The sequence below is a fragment of the Amblyomma americanum genome, chromosome 4 (genome assembly GCF_052857255.1).
Source record: "Amblyomma americanum isolate KBUSLIRL-KWMA chromosome 4, ASM5285725v1, whole genome shotgun sequence".
Classification (NCBI taxonomy): domain Eukaryota; kingdom Metazoa; phylum Arthropoda; class Arachnida; order Ixodida; family Ixodidae; genus Amblyomma; species Amblyomma americanum.
The window spans coordinates 72,587,074-72,610,318 of NC_135500.1; the positions used below are offsets into that span (position 1 = coordinate 72,587,074).

At 50.3% G+C, this 23,245-nt stretch overlaps 1 protein-coding gene across 1 annotated transcript in view; it reads left to right on the plus strand.

Moving 5' to 3' along the window:
• Nucleotides 1-23,245, plus strand: part of LOC144129565 (uncharacterized) — a 649,728-nt gene that overhangs the window by 558,036 nt on the left and 68,447 nt on the right. Inside the window, exons 5-6 of the mRNA XM_077663707.1 lie at nt 13,771-13,868; nt 15,485-15,564. Coding sequence (XP_077519833.1) covers nt 13,771-13,868; nt 15,485-15,564 — 178 coding nt within the window. The remainder of the gene's footprint in view (nt 1-13,770; nt 13,869-15,484; nt 15,565-23,245) is intronic.

A 23,245-nucleotide genomic window follows, 5' to 3' on the forward strand; every position in this document is an offset into this window, starting at 1 on the left:
CTGTGCGGTGGCGGAGGAAGGTTGAGATGTACTGATGGGTACGAGTACCGACGTCTAGGGACTACAGGGCGTCCAAGATGGCCGAATGATATACATTGTCGAATGCCTGTTTTAAATCCATGGCCAGGACCGCGCGCGTGAGCCTCGTGTTTCGGGGGTGGAGGACGTCTTCGGAGAGCTGAAGCATGATATCTTGGGTGGAGAGGTGGGGACGGAAACCAACCATCGTTGGGGGGGAAGAGGAGGTTGTCGTCCATGTGTTCCTGGAGGCGACCAAGGATGACGTGCTCAAAGAGCTTGCCGATGCAGGACGTAAAGGAAATGGGATGAAGATTCCTTATCTCAAGAGGCTTTCCTGGCTTGGGGATGAAAGTTATGCGGGCATGAGTCCACTGCGAAGGGAGGGTTCCCGTTCGCCAGCAGTGATTGAACAAGTCTGCAACAGTCTCCACGGACTGGCCGTCGAGATTGCGGAGCGCCTTGTTGGTGACTCTGTCAGCGCCGGGGGCGGACGTGGTCCGAAGTTTGTGCATGGCCGCCCGAACCTCCGCCGGAGAGATGTCCGCGTCGAGTTCCGGGTCGGGGTCTCCCGTGTACGAGGGGAGGGGGATGGGAGGGGTGGTGGTGAGATATTGATCTTTGGGGGCTTGGAGGAGTGCATCGTCTGAGAGGGGGAGCTGGTGCAAGATGCGTGTGACATGCTTGCGTTGGGTGACCTTCGTGTGACCCGCGTCCAGGAGATATCTGAGGAGGGACCAGTTGTCTTTGAAGCCTAAATTGCCACTCATGCGATCGCAGACTTGTCCCCATTGTTGATGGGCCAGGTCGCGTGCATGTGTTTCAATCTCGCGTACGAGATGAGCGATACGGCGTTTGAGGGGCCGATTGTGCTTTTGATTGAGCCAGCGCCTTTGCAGGCTGGCATGTGCTTCCCACATGTGGAGGAGCCGGCTCTCAGCACCCGACGTATCCTCAGGTCAGGAATGGTGGAGGTAGCGCGGGCGACATAGCAGTGAGACTGGCGGTCCATTCAGAGAGGTCCGTGATAGTGTTCGGGGTTAGGCACCGAAGTTGGCGGAATTTGTCCCAATCCACCACCTGAGTTCCTCGTCGTTATGGCGAGGTAATGGAGAGATATTGACCTCTGTGTAAATGATATAATGGTCGCTGCCAAAGGAGTGTGTCGTGTTGATCCATCGGCTGTCGCGAATGTGTTTGCTAATTGTGAGGTCTGGGCTGGTGTTGTGCTGAACACTGGAACCAATACGGGTGGGGAACGTGGTGTCATTCAAAAGGGAGAGGCCTTCGTCCTGAATGAATGACCACAGGGAGGTGCCTTTGCGACAGTTCTTGCGGTACCCCCAACTGATGAGATTGGCGTTAAAGTCGCCCACTACCAACAGGGAGTTGTTCGAACTGATCGAGAGCGTCTTGCGGAAAGCCTCAAGAAGAGGGGCAGGAGGACCTTTTGGGGGGCTATAGATATTGAGGATGAAGAGGCTAAGTGACTTGCGTGTGGGAGGGAGAAGCTCCAGCAGGAGACCGTCTATGTCGTCTACCTCTAATGGGTGCTCTATCGCAGTGAGATTACGATGTACGAGCGTGGCGACCCTGGGCTGTGGCTGGGTGGAAGGCTCGTATGCGGTGTAGTTTCGGAGCTTGACTGACGTCAGAGTTTCCTGAAGCACAATGACCGCGGGGGTGTCGTGGCGAGAGAGGGTTTGTAAGTAAAGCTGCTGGTTATCTCGCTTTGAGCGAAAACCCCTGCAGTTTCACTGCCACACCTTAATGCGTTGGGGTGTCGCAGCCATGTCGGGCAATGACGGAGAGAGCGGAAGATGCAGGGAGTGGCGTATGGCCTCTGGGTGAGGCTCGTGAATCTTAGTTTGGAATTGCGCGACATTGGCCTCCAGATTGCTCTGGCGGGTTTTGAACGCCGCAACTCGGTCAGAAATGTTCTTCGTCCACGTTTGACTTTCGGAGCGGAACGTGTTTAGCGTCGCTATCATGCGTTTCTCAAAATCTTGCATGAAAGACGTCACCTGGTGTACAAGGTTGTCAGTAACTGGTTGGGAGGGAGGAGGAGGAGGAGGTAAACTTTATTAAAGAAAAGGTCTTTGGCGCGGCTCGGGGTGACGTTCCCCTCCCCGCGGTGGGCACCTCTTCTAGGCCGGATGCCAGGTGGCCGACCGACGATGCCGCTCGGCGACCTCTTCGGCCCGCTCCGTGACTCAGAGTTGAACCTCCGGGTCCGAGCTGAGCAGCGCGGCCTCCCACTGCGATTGGGTTGAGAGCTGCAGACTGTTCGACGGCTTGTCTTGAGCACATGAGTATGGGATGTGGGGTGTGTCTGCCTTATGGTGCCCACAGAGAGAACAGATGGGGCTTAATTGCTCTGGGATCCATATGGAGTACATGTACGGTATAAAGGAAGTATTTGGAGCTGCGGCCAACTGACCTGCGTTTTACTTAGAGATTTATGTGGGTCTGGGAAGATTTTTCTTTCTATCTTGAAGTGGGTAGTAATTTCTTTGTAGATCGTCATTCGCTCCTCGGCCGACCTGAGCTCGGGGTAACGCACCTCTTGGTTAACTACGAATCCTCGGGCAAATTGGTGCACCGCCTCGTTTCCAGGATGGCCCGAATGGGCTGGGACCCAGATCAATGTGATCTGGCGGGTTTTGGAGATCTTTTGTAATATATTGATGGCTGCTGAGTGGGCACTTCCTTTGCAAAAATTTCGAATTGCGGTTTTAGAGTCGCTGATGATGTATTTGGCAGTGGTGGAGGTAATAGCTAAACCTATGGTAGGTTATTCGGCCTCCTACGGAAATTTTGTTTTATCGGTTGTCGCCGATACTACGGGAGAACTTCGATGATCGACAACTGCCAGGGAAAAGGCATCTCTGTCCGCATGTTCTGCCACGTCCACATGCACCGTGTCTTTCTGAACTGAAAATCTTTCGTGACGTTTTTGTGCCCTAGCCTTTCTTCTGTCTGTATCATAGTGTGGATGCATGTTTTTGGGCAGAGGATGGACTAATAAGTGTTCGTGCACGAGTCTTGGAATTGGCAATGTGTGTGCACGGATTTCTTCATATTGTATTCCTGCCTTCTTTAGGATGAAACGTCCTGTTTCAGTGCCTGATAGTCTTTCGTATTGTGGGGTCAGGTGTGCTTCCATCATTTCCGCTAAGGTGTTATGAATTCCTAACTGTATTAGTTTTTCATTTGGGGTATGACGAGGGAGGTTCAGCGCATTTTTGTAGGATTGTCAAACTAGAGAGTCCACTTCGTCCTTTTCTCTGACAGTGAGGGTCACGTATGGTGTGGAGTAGATGACTCTGCTAAGAACGAAGGCCTGGATTAGTTTCCTGGTCTCGGCTTCTTTAACTCCTTCTCGCCTATTCGCGATCCGTTTGATGAGGAAGGATGTTTGGTTGACGGTGTTTCTCAGCTTCTTAATTAGTGTGTCGTTTTTTCGGTTTTGACTGTATGAGCATTCCCAAGATTCTTAGTGTTTCCACTTCTGGGATGGCTGCCCCTTCCGCGTATATTTTTATCTCAGGCGCTTTATTTTTTTGACGCTCTGGGTGTAGGATGAGGAGTTCAGATTTTTGGGGGGAACACGCAAGTCCAGCGGCTTGTGCCTCCTCTACTACTACAGCTGCCGCTTGTAGCGTATCTTGTATCGTGCCGATACTCCCCTTGGTGGTCTAAAGGGTGATATCGTCCGCGTACAAGAAGTGTTCTAGGTCTTGAATTTTGGCGAGTTCGCGTGCCATTTTGATGAGGGTTATATTGAATAAGAAGGGGAGAGGACCGATCCTTGCGGCGTTCCTCTGTCTCCTAAAGTAGAGGTGTCGGATTTGATTGTGCCAATTTGAATTTTAGCCGTTCTATTGGAGAGAAAGTCATTGATGTAGTTAAACGTTCTTTCGCCTACATTCAACGGTGAAAGAGAATCTAGGATTGCTTTGTGTTTGACGTTAACAAAGGCTTTGGTTAAATCTAGAGCTGGGATTTCACTTGTGCTCCTTTCTTGCTCCTGAGATAGGACCTCGTTTGCTTGACTGAGCATCGTATACTGTGTTGATAAATATGGTCTAAAGCCGACCCTAATGTTTGGATATAAATTCCTCTTGTGCATGTGGGACTGCAGTATGTCGCGTATGACGTGCTCAATCATTTTTCCTAAGCAAGAAGTAAGCGAAATGAGTCTGAGATTTTCGAGCGCGAGCTTTTTGCCTGGTTTTGGAATGAATTTAACGATGGCGTGTTTCCAGGACGCTGGGAGTTTTCCTTACCTCCAACATCAGTTCGCAAAGTCCGTGAGGGCTGTGATGGAAGCGTCGTCTAGGTTTCTGAGTGTCTTATTGTTAATGCAGTTCTCTCCCGGAGCGGATGTCGCGCGTATCCTAAGGAGGGCTGCTCTTAGTTCCGCCATCGTTATCTCAGCGTCCAGGATGGGGTTAGGTTGTCCTTTATAATCGGGTAGGGACTGCGTCTCTCGGGTTGTGCAGAAGTATTTCTGCTGGAGCGTGTTTATAATATCTTGATCCGTGCCTGGGTCTGTATTTATATTTTTGGTGCTTTCTTTTTGAGTCGTAGCTTTGTTCGATTCCGGATCAAGGAGATGCTGCAGAAGATTCCACGTCTATGTCGTGCCTAGATTGCCATTTATATTTTCGCAGATATAGTTCCACTTCTGTGTCGGGAGTTCTGCGGAGTGGTGTTGAATTTTTTCCGTGAGTGTGACTATCCTATTCCTAAGCTTTTTGTTGTATCTTTGCTTAAGCCATCCTTTTTCTAGGCTTTGCCTTGCCTCTCACATGTGCATGAGGCAGCTGTCAATCATACTTACGCCTAGGTCATGCACTACGTCTTTAGTGGCCTTTCCCACGTCTGATAGGAGGGTTTGTGTCCACTGTGCTAGGTCTGCGATAGGTTCCTGATTTTGGTCACGTATCGTCCTAAATATGTCCCAGTCAGTGATTCTGTTTTTTTTTGGGTTGGGGTTTGAGATTGCCAATGACGATTTTTGACCTTATGATATAATGGTCGCTTCCCTGATTTTGTCTGGTATTGCTCCAGCTTAAGTATGGGAGATTTTTGCCCATCGTGAGGTCCGGGCACGTGTCCCTGTTCACGCTGTTGCCTATCCTGGTAGGCTGCATGCGGTCCGTATATTGGGTTAGCCCTCTTTGCTGGATAAAATCTATTAGGGCCGTGCCTTTCCTGAATATTGTTGCGTGTCCCCATTGCACGTGTTGAGCGTTGAAGTCGCCCACAATTACGATTGGGTTTCGGCCAGCAATTTGTAGGGCTTTGAGTATAGCGGCTATCGCTGGTCTAGCCTGTGCCCTGGGGTAGCTGTATGCGTTAAGTATGAACAGAGAAGAGGAGTTTCATTTGCTAGGTAGAATTTCGATTAGTATACAATCGAGCTCTACGTCTTCAATCTCGTGGTTAACCACGGTAAGGTTTCTATGTACCATTGTAGTGGTTAATGGCTGTTCTGCGATGTGACATGGCAGAATTGCCCGGTACCCTGGAACTTTTACTTGAGACATTCTGGGTTCTTGGATCGCAATTACGTCAAGTTTTTCGGATTGCGATTGAATATGTAACTGCAGATGTGCTTTTTGGTTGCGCATAGACCTGCAGTTCCACTGCCAAATTGTTATGGTTTTAGGATTGGCCATTTTGCTGGGATTGATCGATTGGCGCCCCATGAGCTGACGGGAGAAGGCGACGTAAAATTTCCTGTAAAACGGTGTCGAGTACTCCAAACTTGTGATTTGGATCCTGTATGTGTTGTTCGAGGCTTTGGGTCAAATTGTTAACTCTTTGGGTTAGAATATTGAGTTTCTGGCTGTGCTCTTCCACTTTTTGTTCGAGTTTTGGGACTCTATCTTCCAGTGAGGTATTTCTTACGTCATCTACTGCTCGTTTTTTGCGAGGTGTTTCTTCCTTGCTTACTACGCTTACTGGTGTTTAGACTGAAGCGGCCACAGTAGTTTTCATTTCTATGACCTCCGGCATTGGGAGTGGTTTTGGAAGAGGGTCCTTAGATTTTGCAGGGGCTTTTAGTTTACTATTTTCCTGTTCCAAGTGTTTAATGCGGTCCGTGAGCATTTCAATTTGGTGGAGTGCCTGATCGAGTTTAGACTGTAATGACTGCAGCTCCGTCCCCTTTCCGTGAGAGGCCACTCCCGCCCAGCTCACCTGTTTCGATCCGCGACTCTGAGTCCGGCTGCTGGTGCCGTTGCCACTTCCGCTGCGACTGCTGCTGCGTCCGCTGTCCAAGGACTGGAAGGAGCTCGAGCGGTCCTTCCTTCGGGTGGATGGTGGGTCATCGCAGGTCCGGGATTTGGACCTTGATTGGTGCTTCGATGTTTTCGTTTGGGGTCGTTGAATTCGTTTCTTGCAACTCTTATCGCCCTCCTCCGCAGACAATGCAAACTGGGTCGCAGATTTCTTCCTTTAGGTGCTGGTTGTCGCAGTACGGTCACCGTTCTTGCGGTGACTCCGGACATACGTCTCTTCTGTGTCCGACTCTTCTGCAGTTCGTGCACGCCTCTACTTTCGGAATGAAGGGGTAGACTGGGTACAGGACTACGAAGTAGACAATGCTATCTGGTAGTTCGTCCGCGTCGAAGTGGAGCAGAAGGGACTTCGATGTTCTTCCCATGGTTCGTGCTAGTACGATGTCAGGGTTTCTTTTGCGTAATTCTGTCATCATTTCTTCGGGAGCTTCGCCATCGTAGGCCCGATATATGATGCCTTGCAGGGCCCTATCCGGAGGGGCGATGTACGACGTCATGACGACGTCTTTGACTTCTAACTTGATTTGCTTGACTGCGACGTAGCGTAGTGCGTTTGCCTGCACCGGCGTCGATATGGTGAAAACATTTTTTTGCAGAATTTGATCGAGATTGGTCTTTGTCAGCCTCGGCTGCGGTGATGCCGCTCGATGTCGCGATCGCGTGCGTGATAGACTTCTCGGTGTAGCGCGTGAAGTCGACGCTACCCGTTGGTCTGTAGATGATTTTATAGTCCTCCTCCGGGAGTCCGGGAAGCGGTTTCTTAGGATGCAGTGGAGGGAGAGGTTGCGCCTGCGGCTTCTCGGTCTGCTTATTTGGCTTCTGACCTGTTGATGACTAAGCTTTGGGGTTCTTATTGCGGTAGGAAACAATCGTTTTCTAATCGGTCGTATTGAATTCGACTAGGGAGGCGTTAGTCCCAACTACGGCGTACTCCATGACTGCCGCCGAGGCGTTCGCGCCGCGCTAGGCCTGGTGTTCGGGTAAGTTAGGGCGCTGGGGCGACGCTGGCTTGAGACCGTTCGAGCTCGGTCACTCGAGCTCCGATTTGCTGAAAAGAGGTCTTGAAAGGTGCCTTATACACTCACGCTTCATGTCCGGGTATCGGCATCGGCTTATCCTGGTGTTTTCCTTTGCAGCAGGTGCTCGAACACGGAGCCCAAACGAAGCACATGCGTCGCCGTTGGCCCCCTAGCGGGCAATCCCTGGTTGGGAGGGAGAATTGGCGTCATCGGCGGACTTGAGTTTAGCGGGGAGCCCACGTGCCGGTGACGTGGCGCGCAAGGAGGAGGCGGAGAGGGAAGAGACGGAGGAGGAACGGGGCACGTTTGGATGTGTCGGGGTTTGCACCGCTGTGGGATGTCAGTGGGGGGTGTTCACGCCTTAAAAGGTTTTGCAGTTGCTCTCTTAGAGCAGCAATTTCCCCAATCTGGGGGGACAATTGTGCTTTTAGCTCCAAGTTTTCCTTCTCGAGCGAAGAAGTCTGCGGACCCCAGCTCACCTGTTTCGAAGTGTCCTGGACCCTTTGGCCTGGAAATGGTGGGAAGGACACGGAACGGCTGCGACAGCGACCAGTTCTTCTGCGGGAGGTGGAGCGTTGGCGGCTTCGCGACGCCCTGGGACTCTCGGGTGGCGAAGACGGTGGCGGACTCGCCGGGGGCGTTGTCTGTAGAGTGGAGACCGGCGTGGTGTTGCCGGAGCGTTCGAAGCGTACTTTGCACTTGCGCGCCCCTGTGAAGTGCGCTCCATTACACAGGATACATTTGGAAGTGCAATCCGGCGTTTCTTTGATGGGATGAGATGCGCCGCAGCGAGGACAAAGGTCGGTGCGCTCTTTCGGACGCACATCAGCACGATGGCCTGGCTTGCGGTAGTTGAATCATGCTTCAACTTTCGCCTTTAAGAGATGACATGTGTAGAGGGTGCCGTAGAAGACGAGCTGTCTTGGAACTTCCGTGGTGTCAATAAAGGTGTCCAACATGGACTTGGTGCGGCCTAGTTGGCGGGTGTCGGCGATCGTGAAGTGGCGGCTGGGGTTCAGCGCAACGAGGTCGGAGAAAATATCTTCTTGAGTCTGGTTATATACCGCGTTGTAGAGTGTCCCTTTGACGGCGTTGTCGGGGGGCGCGACGTATGTCTTCATCGGATACTGTTGGTCGTGGAACCTGAGTTCTTCAAGTGCGACATATCATTTCATTCGGGCTTCCGAAGGCGTACTCGTGGTGAACGAGTTATTGTAAGGGTTGATTCGGAGCTTGTCCTGGTTCCGCGCTTGCGCGTAGTCGATCTCTTCGCCAGTGCAGAGAAGCTGGAGAAGAGCTCCCCCGTTCACGGGCCGCAGGTCGAGACCACCGCCCGGGCGGAACACAGTCTTGAGGTCTGAAGCTGGTAGACGAGGAAGTGGAGCGTGTTTCTTGATTTTAGGTGGAGTAGACATGCCTTGCGGCGGTTGAGCGGGCTTGCCTGGACCTGCCCGGGAACTGGACGCTGCTGACGCGTCATTGGACGATGACGGCTTCGTGGTGGGGTAGAGCTTGTGGGCCCGGACGGCGCGGGATCACCGTGGATCATTTTCGAATTCTTTTGGGAAAATCACTTCGCCATCAACGCGGTACACCATCTGTGATGATGTAGACCCGGAGACGAACACGGCTATGAGCAGCCGGCGGCGTTAGGCCTAACCGGTGACGGCGTTCAACGCCTGGCGCGACAAGAAAATCTTCCAACATCGGTTCTAATGGGCGAAAAGGGCCAAAAAATGGTGCGTAGAGGTGCACAACACCTTCACTGACAGTGTCCGATGGAAAGCAGGTGACTTAAGGTCGATATTCCGCCACCACGAGCAAATGTTGACGGAGCCTATGCGATGCACGTCCTCATCATCTCGCTGCCCGTTGACCTCCTCCTTGCGGCGGGTCGCTCTGGTCGCATTAGTTGAGTGCGCCTCAGCGGTGCCCCAGGGTGCTTGTGGTGACGGCTGATCGGGGCACTTGGCTGGCACGAAGCGCGAACCCACGGTGGTTAGTGGCTTGCGTCCACTGAGAAACGCACAACCTTAAGTTGTATGCTTTAATGTGCGGTTTAGCTTTCCACCGAGAAGCCGAGATAAGAGAGCAACTTCGTCTTTTCCTTGCCTCAAAACCTTTCCTTTCCTCAAAAAACATGATTAGGTATTCCTCCTCGCTAGGAGTGCTAAGGTCCCTCAAAAGTGTTTTGTATGGGGTTTAATGTCACAAAGCAAATCGGCTATGAGGGACGTCGTAGTGAAGGGCTCGAGAAATTCTGACCGCCTTGTGTTCTTTAACCCGCACTCACATCGCACAGTACTTTCAGAATATTCGCATCGTTTATGCATCCTCTGGTTGATGAAAGTAAATAAAGCCTTAGTAGCAAAGAACAGGGAAAGCAGCAGATGAGGATCAAGAAACAGTAAATCTCTTGAAGGGCGGAGGGGAGATTAGGCTAAGAAAATTATCCACCGTGTATACGGATTGTCGTATGATGCCGAGCGCACAAGCTTAGGAGAACGCTAAGATTATAAGGAGACGCCAAGGACTTGAAAACTTACAGAACAATCAGTTTACTGTCCGTTGCCTACAAGGTATGTATTAAGGTGAACAGAAATAGGATCTCAACAGCCTTGGGCTTCAATGAAACAAATGATAAGGCAGGCTTTCGTGTAGAGCACTCTACAACAGACCGTATTCATGCTGTTATTTAGGTGATAGATCAATGTGCAGAATTATAACCAACCCTTATATATAGCGTTCATTGATTGCGAGAAAGCAGTTCACTCAGTGGAAACCTTACCAGCTAAGCAAGTATTGCGAACCCTGATGTAGCAGAGGCTTATATGAAAGCAATGGAAGATATCTATAACGACTGCACAGCTACCACAGTCGTTCATAATGTCGGAAATGAAATTACAATAAGTAAGGGTGTCAGGTAGGGAGACGCGATCTCACCAATACTAAACAACGCCTGTTTTCAGTAGGTGTACCGAGGCCTGGGTTACGAACAGTTGGGGATAGTAATTAATGAAGTTTATTTAGGTAATTCGCGATGCGCCGAACAAATTGCCTTGTTACTTAATTTAAGATGTGGCCTGCAATGCATGATCAATGAGTTAGCGAGAGCAGAACTGTAGTGTTAGAATTAACATGTAAAAACCAAAGTAATGTTGGACAGTCTCGCAAAGGAACCGCAGTTCACAACTGGTTGTGAGGTACTGGAGTGGTAAGGAAATACGTCTACTGAGGGCAAGGAGTGGCCACTGATCCGGCCGCTGAGCTGTATCTTGTCAGTACTCACATACGGGACAGAAACGTGGAAGCTAACGAAAAGTGTTCAGCTTAAGTTAAGGACAACGCAACGAGCTATATAAAGAAATATGATAGATGTATCGTTAAGAGACCGGAAACGGGCATAGTGGGTGAGGGAACAAAGGCTGGTTAATGACATGCTGGTCGAAATCAAGAAAAAGGAATGGACTTGGGCCACTTATGTAATGCTAAGGCAAGATAACTGGTGGTCCTTAAGGGTGGCAGAGCGGATTCTAGGAGGAAGGAAGATTGGCAGGGGCGGCAAGAAGTTAGTTCGGTGTATGAGATTAGCCACTTTCCGAGGATACGATGGCCGCAGCTGGCAAAGAACAGGGTTAAGTGCAGAGACATAGAGGAGGCCTTTGCCCTGCAGTAGGCACAGTAAAGCTGATAATGATGATGATTGTTTACATGTAAAATTTATATGTAGAAGCTCCAGCTGCTGGACAAGTAGCAGTACAAGTCTGCCATGCTGCTGGCCAGTCCACAAAACACACTGCCGAGTAGGGAGCAAGAACTATGCTATACAACTAGGTGTTACCCCCTATCGCTTACACTTTGCCACTGGCCTGGCAATTTGTAAGCCACCTGTAAATCAGATTGGCAATAAATCATGGATGATTGTTGAAGCAGGGTGTAAATCTAGCACGAAGGCCCAGCCCTGGCAGCAACGTCATGACCTATATTGATGAATTCGCTAGACATCGGCTGAGTTTGGTGCGAACGTGGGGCTAATATTGACATACCAGCTGAATTTGGGTATAGACCCAGTTCGAATGTCGGTCCCATAGTATGGCTGGCTGCATGTGCGGAGTCTTTGCGTGAACGTCGGGCCATTGTGCTTAGACTATATTCACACGGGCATAGGTTTGGCGCGAAATTGCGACCATTGTTGGCAGACAGGCTGGGCATAGGCTCAGCCCGGCCAGGGATGACATGGCGCTGCTAACAGCTATCCTGGTAGAGCATAACCCCAATCTTTGATTCCTCGAAATCTGATTTAGGACCGATAATGATGCCATTTGTTTCCACTATTATGACAGTGCCTGGCCAATAATATTGTATTTCCTTTGGATGTTCATACACAGGCGAAACAATTAGGATTAAAACACGAAGCGATTTTAACGCTCTATTTGAGCGCACCTCCGGCCAGGTTTCCAGCAAGAACCGCGGTACAATTCTTCCAATTTTTTTGGTTTTTCTTATAGGAGTTTAACGTCCCAAGCGACTCAGGCTTTGAGAGACGCCGTAGTGAAGGGATCCGGAAATTTCGACCGCCTGGGGTTCTTTAACGTGCAGTAACATGGCACAGTACACGGGCCTCTAGAATTTCGCTTCCGTCGGAATTGGTTTGGTTTGGTTTATGGGGGTTTAACGTCCCAAAGCGACTCAGGCTATGAGAGACGCCGTAGTGAAGGGCTCCGGAAATTTCGACCATCTGGGGTTCTTTAACGTGCAGTGACATTGCACAGTACACGGGCCTCTAGAATTTCGCCTCCATCGAAATTCGACCGCTGCGGCCGGGATCGAACCCGCGTCTTTTGGGCCGGCAGCCGAGCGCCGTAACCACTCAGCCACCGCGGCGGCTAATTCCTCCAATTGACAGCCAATGTTGAAGTGAAAAAAAAACTGCGACTTTTCATGGCCCTTTTCAGAGCGCTACGGTAGGCTAACCACAAAACTGCCAGTGGCTTAGCTCGGCTACGCCAGGATATACTTAGCAAGAAGTACGTTGCCCTGGCTTAGTTTGTTGTGGTCACTGTATGTTTAGCAAGGAGAGACATTGGGTGTGCATATCTTTTATTCATTTTGCTTGACAGAAATGAAGACAGCAAGATGATCTGTGTAGTAGCATGTAGCGGTGTCAATTATGTCGACACAGTATTTTCATTTGGTAGAGCCTCTTTAGTATACAAGCTCTATAGTTCGTAGTTCCCCATTGTTTAGGCTGGACGGCAGAGTCAGAAGCTAAAGTCAAACTTTTCTTTCATACACAGACTGAGGGAGTCAGCTAGGTTTCCCATTGAAATCACCAAGAGTCGCACACAACTGTGAAACCATGCCGCACGCTTTTATACACGTGGCAACCACATCAATCGTCTGCTTGACAGATGTTGCCGGTGCCACTTAGACTCCTTGGATGAAAATGCAGCTTTCCAGAAAGCGAACACAGCAGGCTTCACCATTGTTCACCGCGATCGAAGGAAGATGTCTGACAGCAGTGATACCTTGTTTCACTACACTCAGACTCCAGCGTTCTTATTTGGTTCAATCTATCTGCTAGGCGACAACCTAAGGGCAGAAAGAGTTAACCTTCTCATGTCTTCGTCGTTTAGCAGTGGCTGGACTCTCCTCTGCATGCATGTCGAACGTTGTGATACAGACGCCCACTACATCTCCGCCTTTTACACGCAATCCTGCTCCTGCGAAGCGGGGTTCCGGTGATACAGTGGAGTGCGGCGTGGCGGCGACGAAGAACGCGGCGCAGCTGCGTGGTCTCTGGTTACCATGGTATTGGCACATGCGCACAACTGATCATCCGCGTGATGTCACGCTCAGCTTTGAAGGTGGAGCGGGCTCGCGACGGCGGCGAAACGCATGCCGCACTTTACTCCTCTTTGGTTCCCATGGCAACGGCGCATGCGGACAACTGCTCTCTCCCATGTACCGCGAAATGCTCGACGGGTAGCCCAGTGTAGTACTCGCTACAAAACTTGTTAAGAGTAGGACGCATTCAAATTAGCGTCTGGTTTGGTCGGACAGAAGCAACGGATGGGGCTGATGAAAATTCGAGAGACGACGCATATAACGACTTTGTGAGGATGATAACATGCATGCACTGTACACATTTTGAGCTCATGTGCTTACTATATTGAACACATGCGCAATCATTGAGAACAGTTTGCGCGTTCGTAGGCTGAATTAGAGCAACAAAAATATTGAACATTTATATTTTGTTTCCTGCGCCTTTCAGTTAAAATGTCTTCCTTCATGTCCTATTTTAGACAATGTACGAAGCTATACAGATGCTAAAATCTTATTAGAATTCCCCAGCTATTTTATGCGTTTTCTGCTGTAGAGAAGACTATAATATTAAGTAAACATTCGCGGCATGTTTGCAGACTTGCGACTTTGGGAGCACTTGCATCATGGCACATATATCAGTGATATGATGTTTGGACCAAAAAACCGTAAAGACTACCCGGCAAACATGGATGTGGTAAGTGATGGCTGGATTCATTGCTTTCTTAAATTGAAACAGTTTACAGAATAAATGTCAAGCAGTTTGCATTACAAGCAGCATATCTTCTTTAGAACGTAGAACTTACCTGCTGTTGTTGTTAAAAATGTAGTAGCTTGTAGAATATTTGGGCACCGCTCTAATTTAGCCTGCTTGTTTTCCCTCACAGTGTGTACTTTGCCAAAACACGTAAAAAACCGGAGTGCAATCTACTCATTGTATGTTCATTGACTGCGAAATAGGGGCGAAGCTATCAGGTGATTCCCCCGGATAAACTTTCAAACCGCAGGGCTTTATAGGCTACCTCAGGGCCGTCTTGTTCCCTTTGCCGGCATGGTTCCTACCGAAATTCTGCATTAGGTGAATATAAACCTTATGGAGGATGAAGCGTCCATGGCAGCTGGTGAAAGGTTGAGATCGGCCATATTAATCCGATACCTTACGGTAGAGGAGTGCACGTCCTTTGTGTACAACAGCTTTTTCAGAGTGCGCGTCTGATATGTTGTCGTCCGCACGAACATGGGGATCCGAGGTAACATCCGGCCAACTATGCGACAACGCCGTGTTGCCAGAAGTCTATATGCGTCTGATAATGTCTTGTACACCGTTAACTGTTGTTCTTGGGCCCATGCAGTGATGAAAGTAGCGTAGCGCACGTGCTCAAAGAATGTATCAGCTGACTGTCTGCTCTCTGGCGCTGCCTGCATGTGGTAGCAGCCCACAATGTGTTACCTGATTGGGCAGGCGACGCACGCCACGTAACCAGCACGGCGACTAAGGCACTCACTCTGATAAAATCGTTGTGCTAGTTGATACATGACCATGCAGATTAGCAACCCTTTAGACGCTGCCATTATCTCGCGCCGAACGCGCTTCTGTTTCCGTTTGGAATGCTTCTCTCAGCCGGCGCATAAGTACGCAATAATAGAACTTATAGCCCATCGACGCATGCTTGGCCAGCGGTTACCTACAGCTGTAATGCCACCTTTTAGAGCGAAAGCTTTATATGGCTTATCAGCAACGGAACACGGAATTGTCCGGTGTCCAGGTAAAGTGGTTCGAAAAAGCGTCTATGATATCATCACAAAGAAACCATATTTTCTCTGAAGGTGCGGTGAATTCAGTCAAGGGCTTTCAGTTTCGAAGAGTGCACGCAACCTATTGGCCAGAAAACCGCGTTGCTTCTGGCGAATAAAGGTGAACATAGTGGATTCGCTGCCACACGAATGTATAATAATTGGTTTTTGGGGAAAGGAAATGGCGCAGTATCTGCCACACGAATGTACGGTAAAAAAAAATGTCCACTTAGAACGTAAGAAATATGGGATCCACCCACCGCAACGCACCCACTGATCATTAACGCCGTCACCATATATCACGGTCAACATCGGTCGCATAAACCTACGGGTGGCTCTCCTTGAACAGCCGCCTGCCTGTGCAGGGGTGCGTCACTTGACCAGTACACCAGTGCGATATGAAATCACTGCATCTTTTCTACCTCGAATTGTGCCCAAAACTAAATACCCTAACGGCTATCGCTTAATGTGGCGTTACATTGTCGTAACCGGTTGGTGAGTTTTTTTTTTTTTTTCCAGACACCATTCATAAAAGCGTTCGTTCGACTGGAGGTGGGTGACAGTGCTACATTTTACGGAAACTGTACAGAATTGAAGGAGTGAGTGCAAAGTAGAAGACTTTTTCCGCATGGTACTTCTCAAAGACGAGTTCAGTATAATAATAATATTAATAATAATAATAATAATAATAATAATAATAATAATAATTGGTTTTGGGGGAAAGGAAATGGCGCAGTATCTGTCTCATATATCGTTGGACACCTGAACCGCGCCGTAAGGGAAGGGTAAAGGAGAGAGTGAAAGAAGAAAGGAAGAGAGAGGTGCCGTAGTGGAGGGCTCCGGAATAATTTCGACCACCTGGGGATCTTTAACGTGCACTGACATCGCACAGCACACGGGCGCCTTAGCGTTTTTCCTACATACGCTAAGGCGCTTGTGTGCTGTGCGATGACAGCGCACGTTAAAGTTCAGTACAGAGCAAAACCGAGTTTAGATACAATAGCAGAAGCGCATGTGGTCACTGGGAGGAAAAAGTTAAATTGGTTCAGAAGAAAGGAAATGACGCAGTAACTGTCTCACATATCTCAGTCGATACCAGAACCATGCCGTAAGGCAAGATTTAAAAGTGAGTGAAAGAGGTGCCGTGGTGGAAGTCTACCAAATAATTTCGACCACCTGGGGATCTTTAACGTACACTGAATTCGAACAGCGCACGGCCGCCTTTTGGCGTTTCGCCTCCATCGAAAGGTGGCCGCTGCAATAGGGCTCAGACCCGGGTACTGCGGCTAAGTAGACGAGCGCCTTAACCACTGAGCCACCGCGGCGGGTACGGCGCGCCCACATATCGGCATAGATATTCATTAGAGCATGACCAATACGGGGTCCCGGTGGTTTAAGAGTAGTCTGACGTTAAGGGAATGAAACTCTCTATTCATAACCTACGAATATTGCCTAAAAAATTCAGTATCTTGATAACTTCACTTACCATGTCATGCATGGCGGCGCCGGGTTGACAGTGTGCGCCTGGGTTGAGGCAGAACGGATAAAAGATCTTACTATGGACAAGTTCATCCTATATATCTCGTGCCAGACTAGGTTTTATTTCATGGCCGATTCGGTAGCGCATAACGGGAGTTGGTACGAATGACCTGCACTACATTATTCGGCAGGTAGTGACGCTTTGCTCTCAGTGGATTGTCAAAGACGACCTTATAGTACATACAAAGGACCTTGTACTCTCTAACATGAAGTCATAGAAGTGCCTCTTTACGTACCGCGATGACGAGTTGGCTTCGATACCCAGAAACGACCGCTGGGCTTGCAATCCTGTCCCGTCATCGTAGTTCGAAGAGCCGGGGTTTGGTCCTCTGCTGATTTTCCTACGTTTCCAACTAAGCTACACGGCGAGTTTTGCACTCTGTAGGTGTTGACCGGGACTGTCTATGTATGTTCCTTTCTCCTGCAACCATCGACGGTGTAGCATAAAGGCTGTGTTGCTTTCATGGACCACTTTTAAAGGCGTGTTTTTGTACTGCCATGTATTTGGGAAATACAGCGCAAAGTAGCTGAGCGCTCTGGGTGCTGATTTTGATGGTGGCACATGCTTGGCCTTAAGTCCACAATATTTCTTCTTATGCAGTTTCTTCGTTCTTTTACTTTCTGTGTCGAAAGCAGCAATATTCGTGCGGCTTGTAACAGATGAATAATAAACGGGTAGGAAAACGAAGGTAATCTATTGCCTTCATTTGTCTCTGATATTCAATGCGCGTGCTCTGGAGGGAACAATGGAGTTTTTTGCGCCGAACTACATTATTTAAACAGATCTAATAGGAGCAGGCTATAGTTTCAGCGCAGCGGCTGGAGAATTCATTTCTTTCTATTATCTGCTTGTCGGATGTCGATGTTTAGAAGGAGCCTTTGTAACTACATCCCGACATAGTTGTTACATCACTCCGGTAGTTAAGTTGGCAGCGAAAACCGTGCGGTTTCACTGGCGGTGTTTTGTGACGTTCGCAGTCTTCTAAAATGTGCATTTAGAGAGCTACGTCAAAGCTCAGACAAGGTCAGTAAAATTAGCAATAAGTTAGCTCGTCCAAATAGCTGAAGAGGACGCTGGGACCCAAGACCTACAAGCCTGCATCTGAGGCAGCGGCACCCGTTCCCTGACCTGACTGTTGGGGGGTGGGTAGATCACCTTATCCGTTGGACAATAAAGATTATTGTATCTTTTTGTCTGAGTTTTTCGCACCATTATTTTTGAATTTTTGCACAGGAAAAGGTGACTGGCAGGGTTTATAAGGGCGATGCTTTGTTTTCGAGACTAACGTCACAAAGGCAAAGCATAGAATGATCCATCGAATATTTGTGCGAGCGTTGACGTAGTATGGTGTTTAAGGTACTGAAAAAAAGGCTGCCACCGTTTGGAAGACGTTGAAGTAACGAGTGTTAGCTGTTTGGTTTACTAGACGAAGAAAGCGAAGAATAACGCGCCCGTTGACCAGTTACACCCCCTCAATATACGTCCCAAACGGAATTTACATCGTTTGGGTAGTCAAGGTGTGCCTAGTTTTCGGCTTGTGGTGCGATATGGTAACGCTTCAATTTGTAATTGCATGCATACAATGTTTACCTATAGTTTAATTGTGGTTTTATTTGCATACCACAACCCACAAGGTTTTATTTGCCTACCAAATTCTGTACACAACTGACCCGGATGGTTACCCCTTGTTGTCGGAGTATATATATAGCGGAACGAATGTATACACAGTTTTTTCCTTGCAGTAACAGACAGATATACACATACAGCGGTCTCGTAACGGGACAGTTATCCTCCTGTTCAAGGGTATTATATGCGAGTGAGGGGGGAAAAGGGTGGGAGGGCAAAACCAATTTAGTGGCCGCCATAGTGGATTCAAAGTCACGAAATTATGCCGGCATCTCGTCCCCTGACGTCATTCGCATACAGCTCCAACCCTATCTACCATATTGCACGGAGACGTCGTCATGGGCACTCGGCAGGTGGTTATTTCTACAATGGCATTGTAGATAGTTTCCATGCGAAATATGTTGTTTTCTAGTTCCTGCCAGATGGCGCTTTAATCTCAAGGTGATAGCAGAGCCCACGAAATCTCGGAACATGATTAGTAAGAGCTAACGCTCTTAAAAAAAGGATGGTCAACAGGCAGCGAGATGATGAGGACGTGCATTACATGGGCTCCGTCAACGTTTGCTCGTGGTGGCGGAATATCGACCTGAAGTGACCTGCTTTCCATCGGACACAGTCAGTGAAGGTGTTCTGCACCTCTACGCACCATTTTTTCGGTCCTTTTGGCCCATTGGAACCGATTTTGAAAGATTTTCCTGTAGCACCAGGCGTGGAACGCCGACACTGTTTAGGCCTAACGCCGCAAGCTGCTCATAGTCCTGTTGGTCTCCGGGTCTACATCGTCACAGATGGAGTACCGCGTCGATGGCGAAATGATTTCCCCAGAAGAAATCGTTAATGATCCACAGTGGTCCCGCGCCGTCCGGGCCCACAATAAGCTCTACCCCACCACGAAACAGTCATCGTCCAATGACGCGTCAGCAGCGTCCAGTTCCCGGGCAGGTCCAGGCAAGCCCGCTCAACCGCCGCAAGGCAAGTCTACTCTACGGAAAATCAAGAAATACGCTCCACTTCCTCGTCTACCAGCTTCAGACCACAAGATTGTGTTCCGCCCGGGCGGTGGTCTCGACCTGCGGCCCGTGAATGGCAGAGCTCTTCTCCAGCTTCTCTGCACTGGTGCAGAGATCGACTACGCGCAAGCGCGGAGCGAGGACAAGCTCCGAATCAACCCTTAAAATAACTCGTCCACCGTGAGTACGCCTTCGGAAGCCCGAATGAAATGATATGTCCAGCTTCAAGAACTCAGGCTCCACGATCAACAGTATCTGATGAAGACATACGTCGCGGCCCCCGACAACGCCGTCAAAGGGATACTCTACAATGCGGTATATAACTAGACTTAAGAAGGTATTTTCTCCGACATCGTGGCGCTGAACCCCAGCCGCCACTTCACGATCGCCGACGCCCGCCAACTAGGCCGCACCAAGTCCATCTTGGTCACCTTTATTGATACCACGGAAGTTCCAAGACAGCTCGTCTTCTACGGCACCCTCTACACGCGTCATCCCTTCAAGGCGAAAGTTGAAGCATGCTTCAACTGCCGCAAGCCAGGCCATCGTGCTGATGTGTTTCCGAAAGAGTGCACCGGCCTTTGTCCTCGCTGCGGTGCGTCTCATTCCATCAAAGAAACTCCGGATTGCACTCCCAAATGTATCCTGTGTAATGGAACGCACTTCACAGGGACGCGCAAGTGCGAAGTACGCTTCGAACGCTCCGGCAACACCACGCCGGTCTCCCTCTACGGACAACGCCCCCGACGAGTCCACCAACATCTGCGCCACCCAAGAGTCCCAGGGCGTCGCGAAGCCGCCAACGCTCCACCTTCCGCCCAAGAACTGGTCGCAGTCGCAGCCGTTCCGTGTCCTTTCCACCACTTCCAGGCCAAAGGGTCCAGGACTTTTCGAAACAGGTGAGCGGGGGGCCGTAGTCTTCCCCACTCGAGAAGGAAAACGCGGAGCTAAAAGCACAATTGTCCTCCCAGAGTCGCGAAATTGCTGCTCTAAAAGAGCAACTGCAAAACCTCTTAAGGCGTGAACACTTCCCACCGACATTGCCCCCAGTGGTGCAAGCCCCGACACATCCAAACATGCCCAGTTCCTCCTCCGTCTCTTCCCTCTCCGCCTCCTCCTCGCGCGCCAAGTGACAGGCACGTGGGCTCCCCGCTAAACGCAGGTCCACCGATGACGCCAATTCTCCCTCCCAACCAGTCACTGACAACCTTGTACACCAGGCGACGTCTTTCGTGCAAGATTTTGAGAAGCGCATGATGGCGACGCTAAGCACGTTCCGCTCCGAAACTGAAACGTGGATGAAGAACATTTATGACCGCGTGGCGGCGCTCGAGACCCGCCAGAGCAATGTGGAGGCCAATGTCGCGCAACTTCAAACTAAGATTCACGAGCCTTTCCCCAGAGGTCATACGCCACCCCCTGCATCTTCCGCTCTCTCCGTCATTGCCCAACATGGCTGTGACACCCCAACGCATTAAGGTGTGGCAGTGGAACTGCAGGGGTTCTCGCTCAAAGCGATATAACCTGCAGCTTTACTTACAAACCCTCTCTAGCCGCGACGCCCCCGCGGTCATTGCGCTTCAGGAAACTCTGACGTCAGTCAAGCTCCGAAACTACACCGCATACGAACCTTCTACCCAGCCAAAGACCAGGGTCGCCACGCTCGTACATCGCAATCTCACTGCGATAGAGCACCCATTAGAGGTAGACGACATAGACGGTCTCCTGCTGGAGCTTCTCCCTCCCACACGCAAGTCACTTAGCCTCTTCATCCTCAATCTCTATAGCCCCCAAAAGGTCCTCCTGCCCCTCTTCTCGAGGCTTTCCGCAAGACGCTCTCGATCAGGTCGAACAACTCCCTGTTGGTAGTGGGCGGCTTTAACGCCAATCACATCAGTTAGGGGTACCGCAAGAACTGTTGCAAAGGCACCTCACTGTGGTCATTCATTCAGGACGAAGGCCTCTTTCTTTTGAATGACACCACGATCCCCACCCGTATTGGTTCCAGTGTTCAGCACAACACCAGCCCAGACGTCACAATTAGCAAACACATTCGCGACAGCCGATGGATCAACACGACACATTCCTTTGGCAGCGATCATTATATCATTTACACAGAGGTCAATATCTCTTCCATTACCTCGCCAAAACGACACGAAACTCAGGTGGTGGATTGGGACAAATTCCGCCAACTTCGGTGCCTAACCCTGAACACTATCACGGACCTCTCTGAATGGACCGCCAGTCTCAACCGCGATGTCGCCCGCGCTACCTCCACCATTCCCGAACCTGAGGACACGTTGGGTGCTGAGAGCCGGCTCCTCCACATGTGGGAAGCACATGCCAGCCTGCAAAGGCGCTGGCTCAATCAAAAGCACAATCGGCCCCTCAAACGCCGTATCGCTCATCTCGTACGCGAGATTGAAACACATGCGTGTGACCTGGCCCATCAACAATGGAGACAGGTCTGCGATCGCATGAGAGGCAATTTAGGCCTCAAAGACACCTGGTTCCTCCTCAGATATCTCCTGGACGCGGGTCACACGAAGGTCACCCAACGCAAGCATGTCACACGCATCTTGCACCAGCTCCCCCTCTCAGACGATGCACTCCTCCAAGCCCTCAAAGATCAATCTCACCACACCCCTCCCATCCCCCTCCCCCCGTACTCGGGAGACCCCGACCCGGAACACGACGCGGACATCTCTCCGGTGGAGGTTCGGGCTGCCATGCACAAACTTCGGACCACGTCCGCCCCCGGCGCTGACAGTCACCAACAAGGCGCTCCGCAATCTCGACGGCCAGTCCGTGGAGACTGTTGCAGACTTGTTCAATCACTGCAGGCGAACGGGAACCCTCCCTTCGCAGTGGATTCATGCCCGCATAACCTCCATCTCCAAGCCAGGAAAACCTCTTCAGATAAGGAATCTCCGTCCCATTTCTCTTACGTCTTGCATCGGCAAGCTCTTTGAGCACATCGTCCTTGGTCGCCCCCAGCAACACATGGACGACAACCTCCTCTTCCCCCCAACGATGGTTGGTTTCCGTCCCCACCTCTCCACCCAAGATATCATGCTTCAGCTCTCAGAAGACGTCCTCCACCCCCGAAACACGAGGCGCCCGCGCGCGGTCCTGGCCCTGGATCTAAAACAGGCATTCGACAATGTACATCATTCGGCAATCTTGGACGCCCTGTCGTCCCTACACGTCGGCACTCGTACCCATCAGTACATCTCAGCCTTCCTCCGCCACCGCACAGTTGAAATCACTTTTGACTCACTCTTCTTTCCTATTTTCACCCTCGGTAGCCGAGGTACCCCTCAGGGATCGGTATTCTCCCCACTTCTATTTAATATAACTCTCATCCCCATGGCAAAGGCTCTTTCAGCCATTCCCGCCCTCTCGCACTCTTTATATGCCGACGATATCACCCTGTGGACCTCCACGGGTAATGTCGGCACCATTGAAGAGACACTACAAGCGGGGGCAGATGTGGTGACCTCCTATGCCCATCAGGTGGGCCTTGCGCGCTCTCCTACAAATTCGGAACTTCTGGTCCTTCGCCCCCTCAGGCAAAACTGGACAAAACTCCCCCACCTGGCATCGATGTCACCATTGATGCCACCCGCATACCAGAGGTAGAAAAAGTTCGCATCCTGGGAATGGTTCTCCAGAACAATGGCAAGAACACTGCCACAATCACCAAGCTCACTGCTACCGTTCAACAAACCGTTCGCCTCATCAGACAAATCGTTAACAAACGCCGAGGCATGCGGGAACACGACCTCCGCCGCCTGATCCATGCTTTCGTCCTTAGCCGGGTAGTATACTCCCTGCCCTATCTCCTCCTCTCCCGAGTAGAGGAGAACAAAGTCAACTGCCTCATCCGTCAGGCGTAGAAGATGGCCCTCAACCTCCCCCAGCACACGTCGGATGAACGCCATCTTAAGATGGGCGTACACAACACCCTCGCCGAGCTCACCGAGGCCAATCGATCTGCCCAACTTGATCGGCTCTCCTCCACCCTAGCCGGCCGTCACTTTCTAGACGCCATTGGCCTACACCCCCTGGCTATTATACGCACACCTTCTCCCTCCCACACCG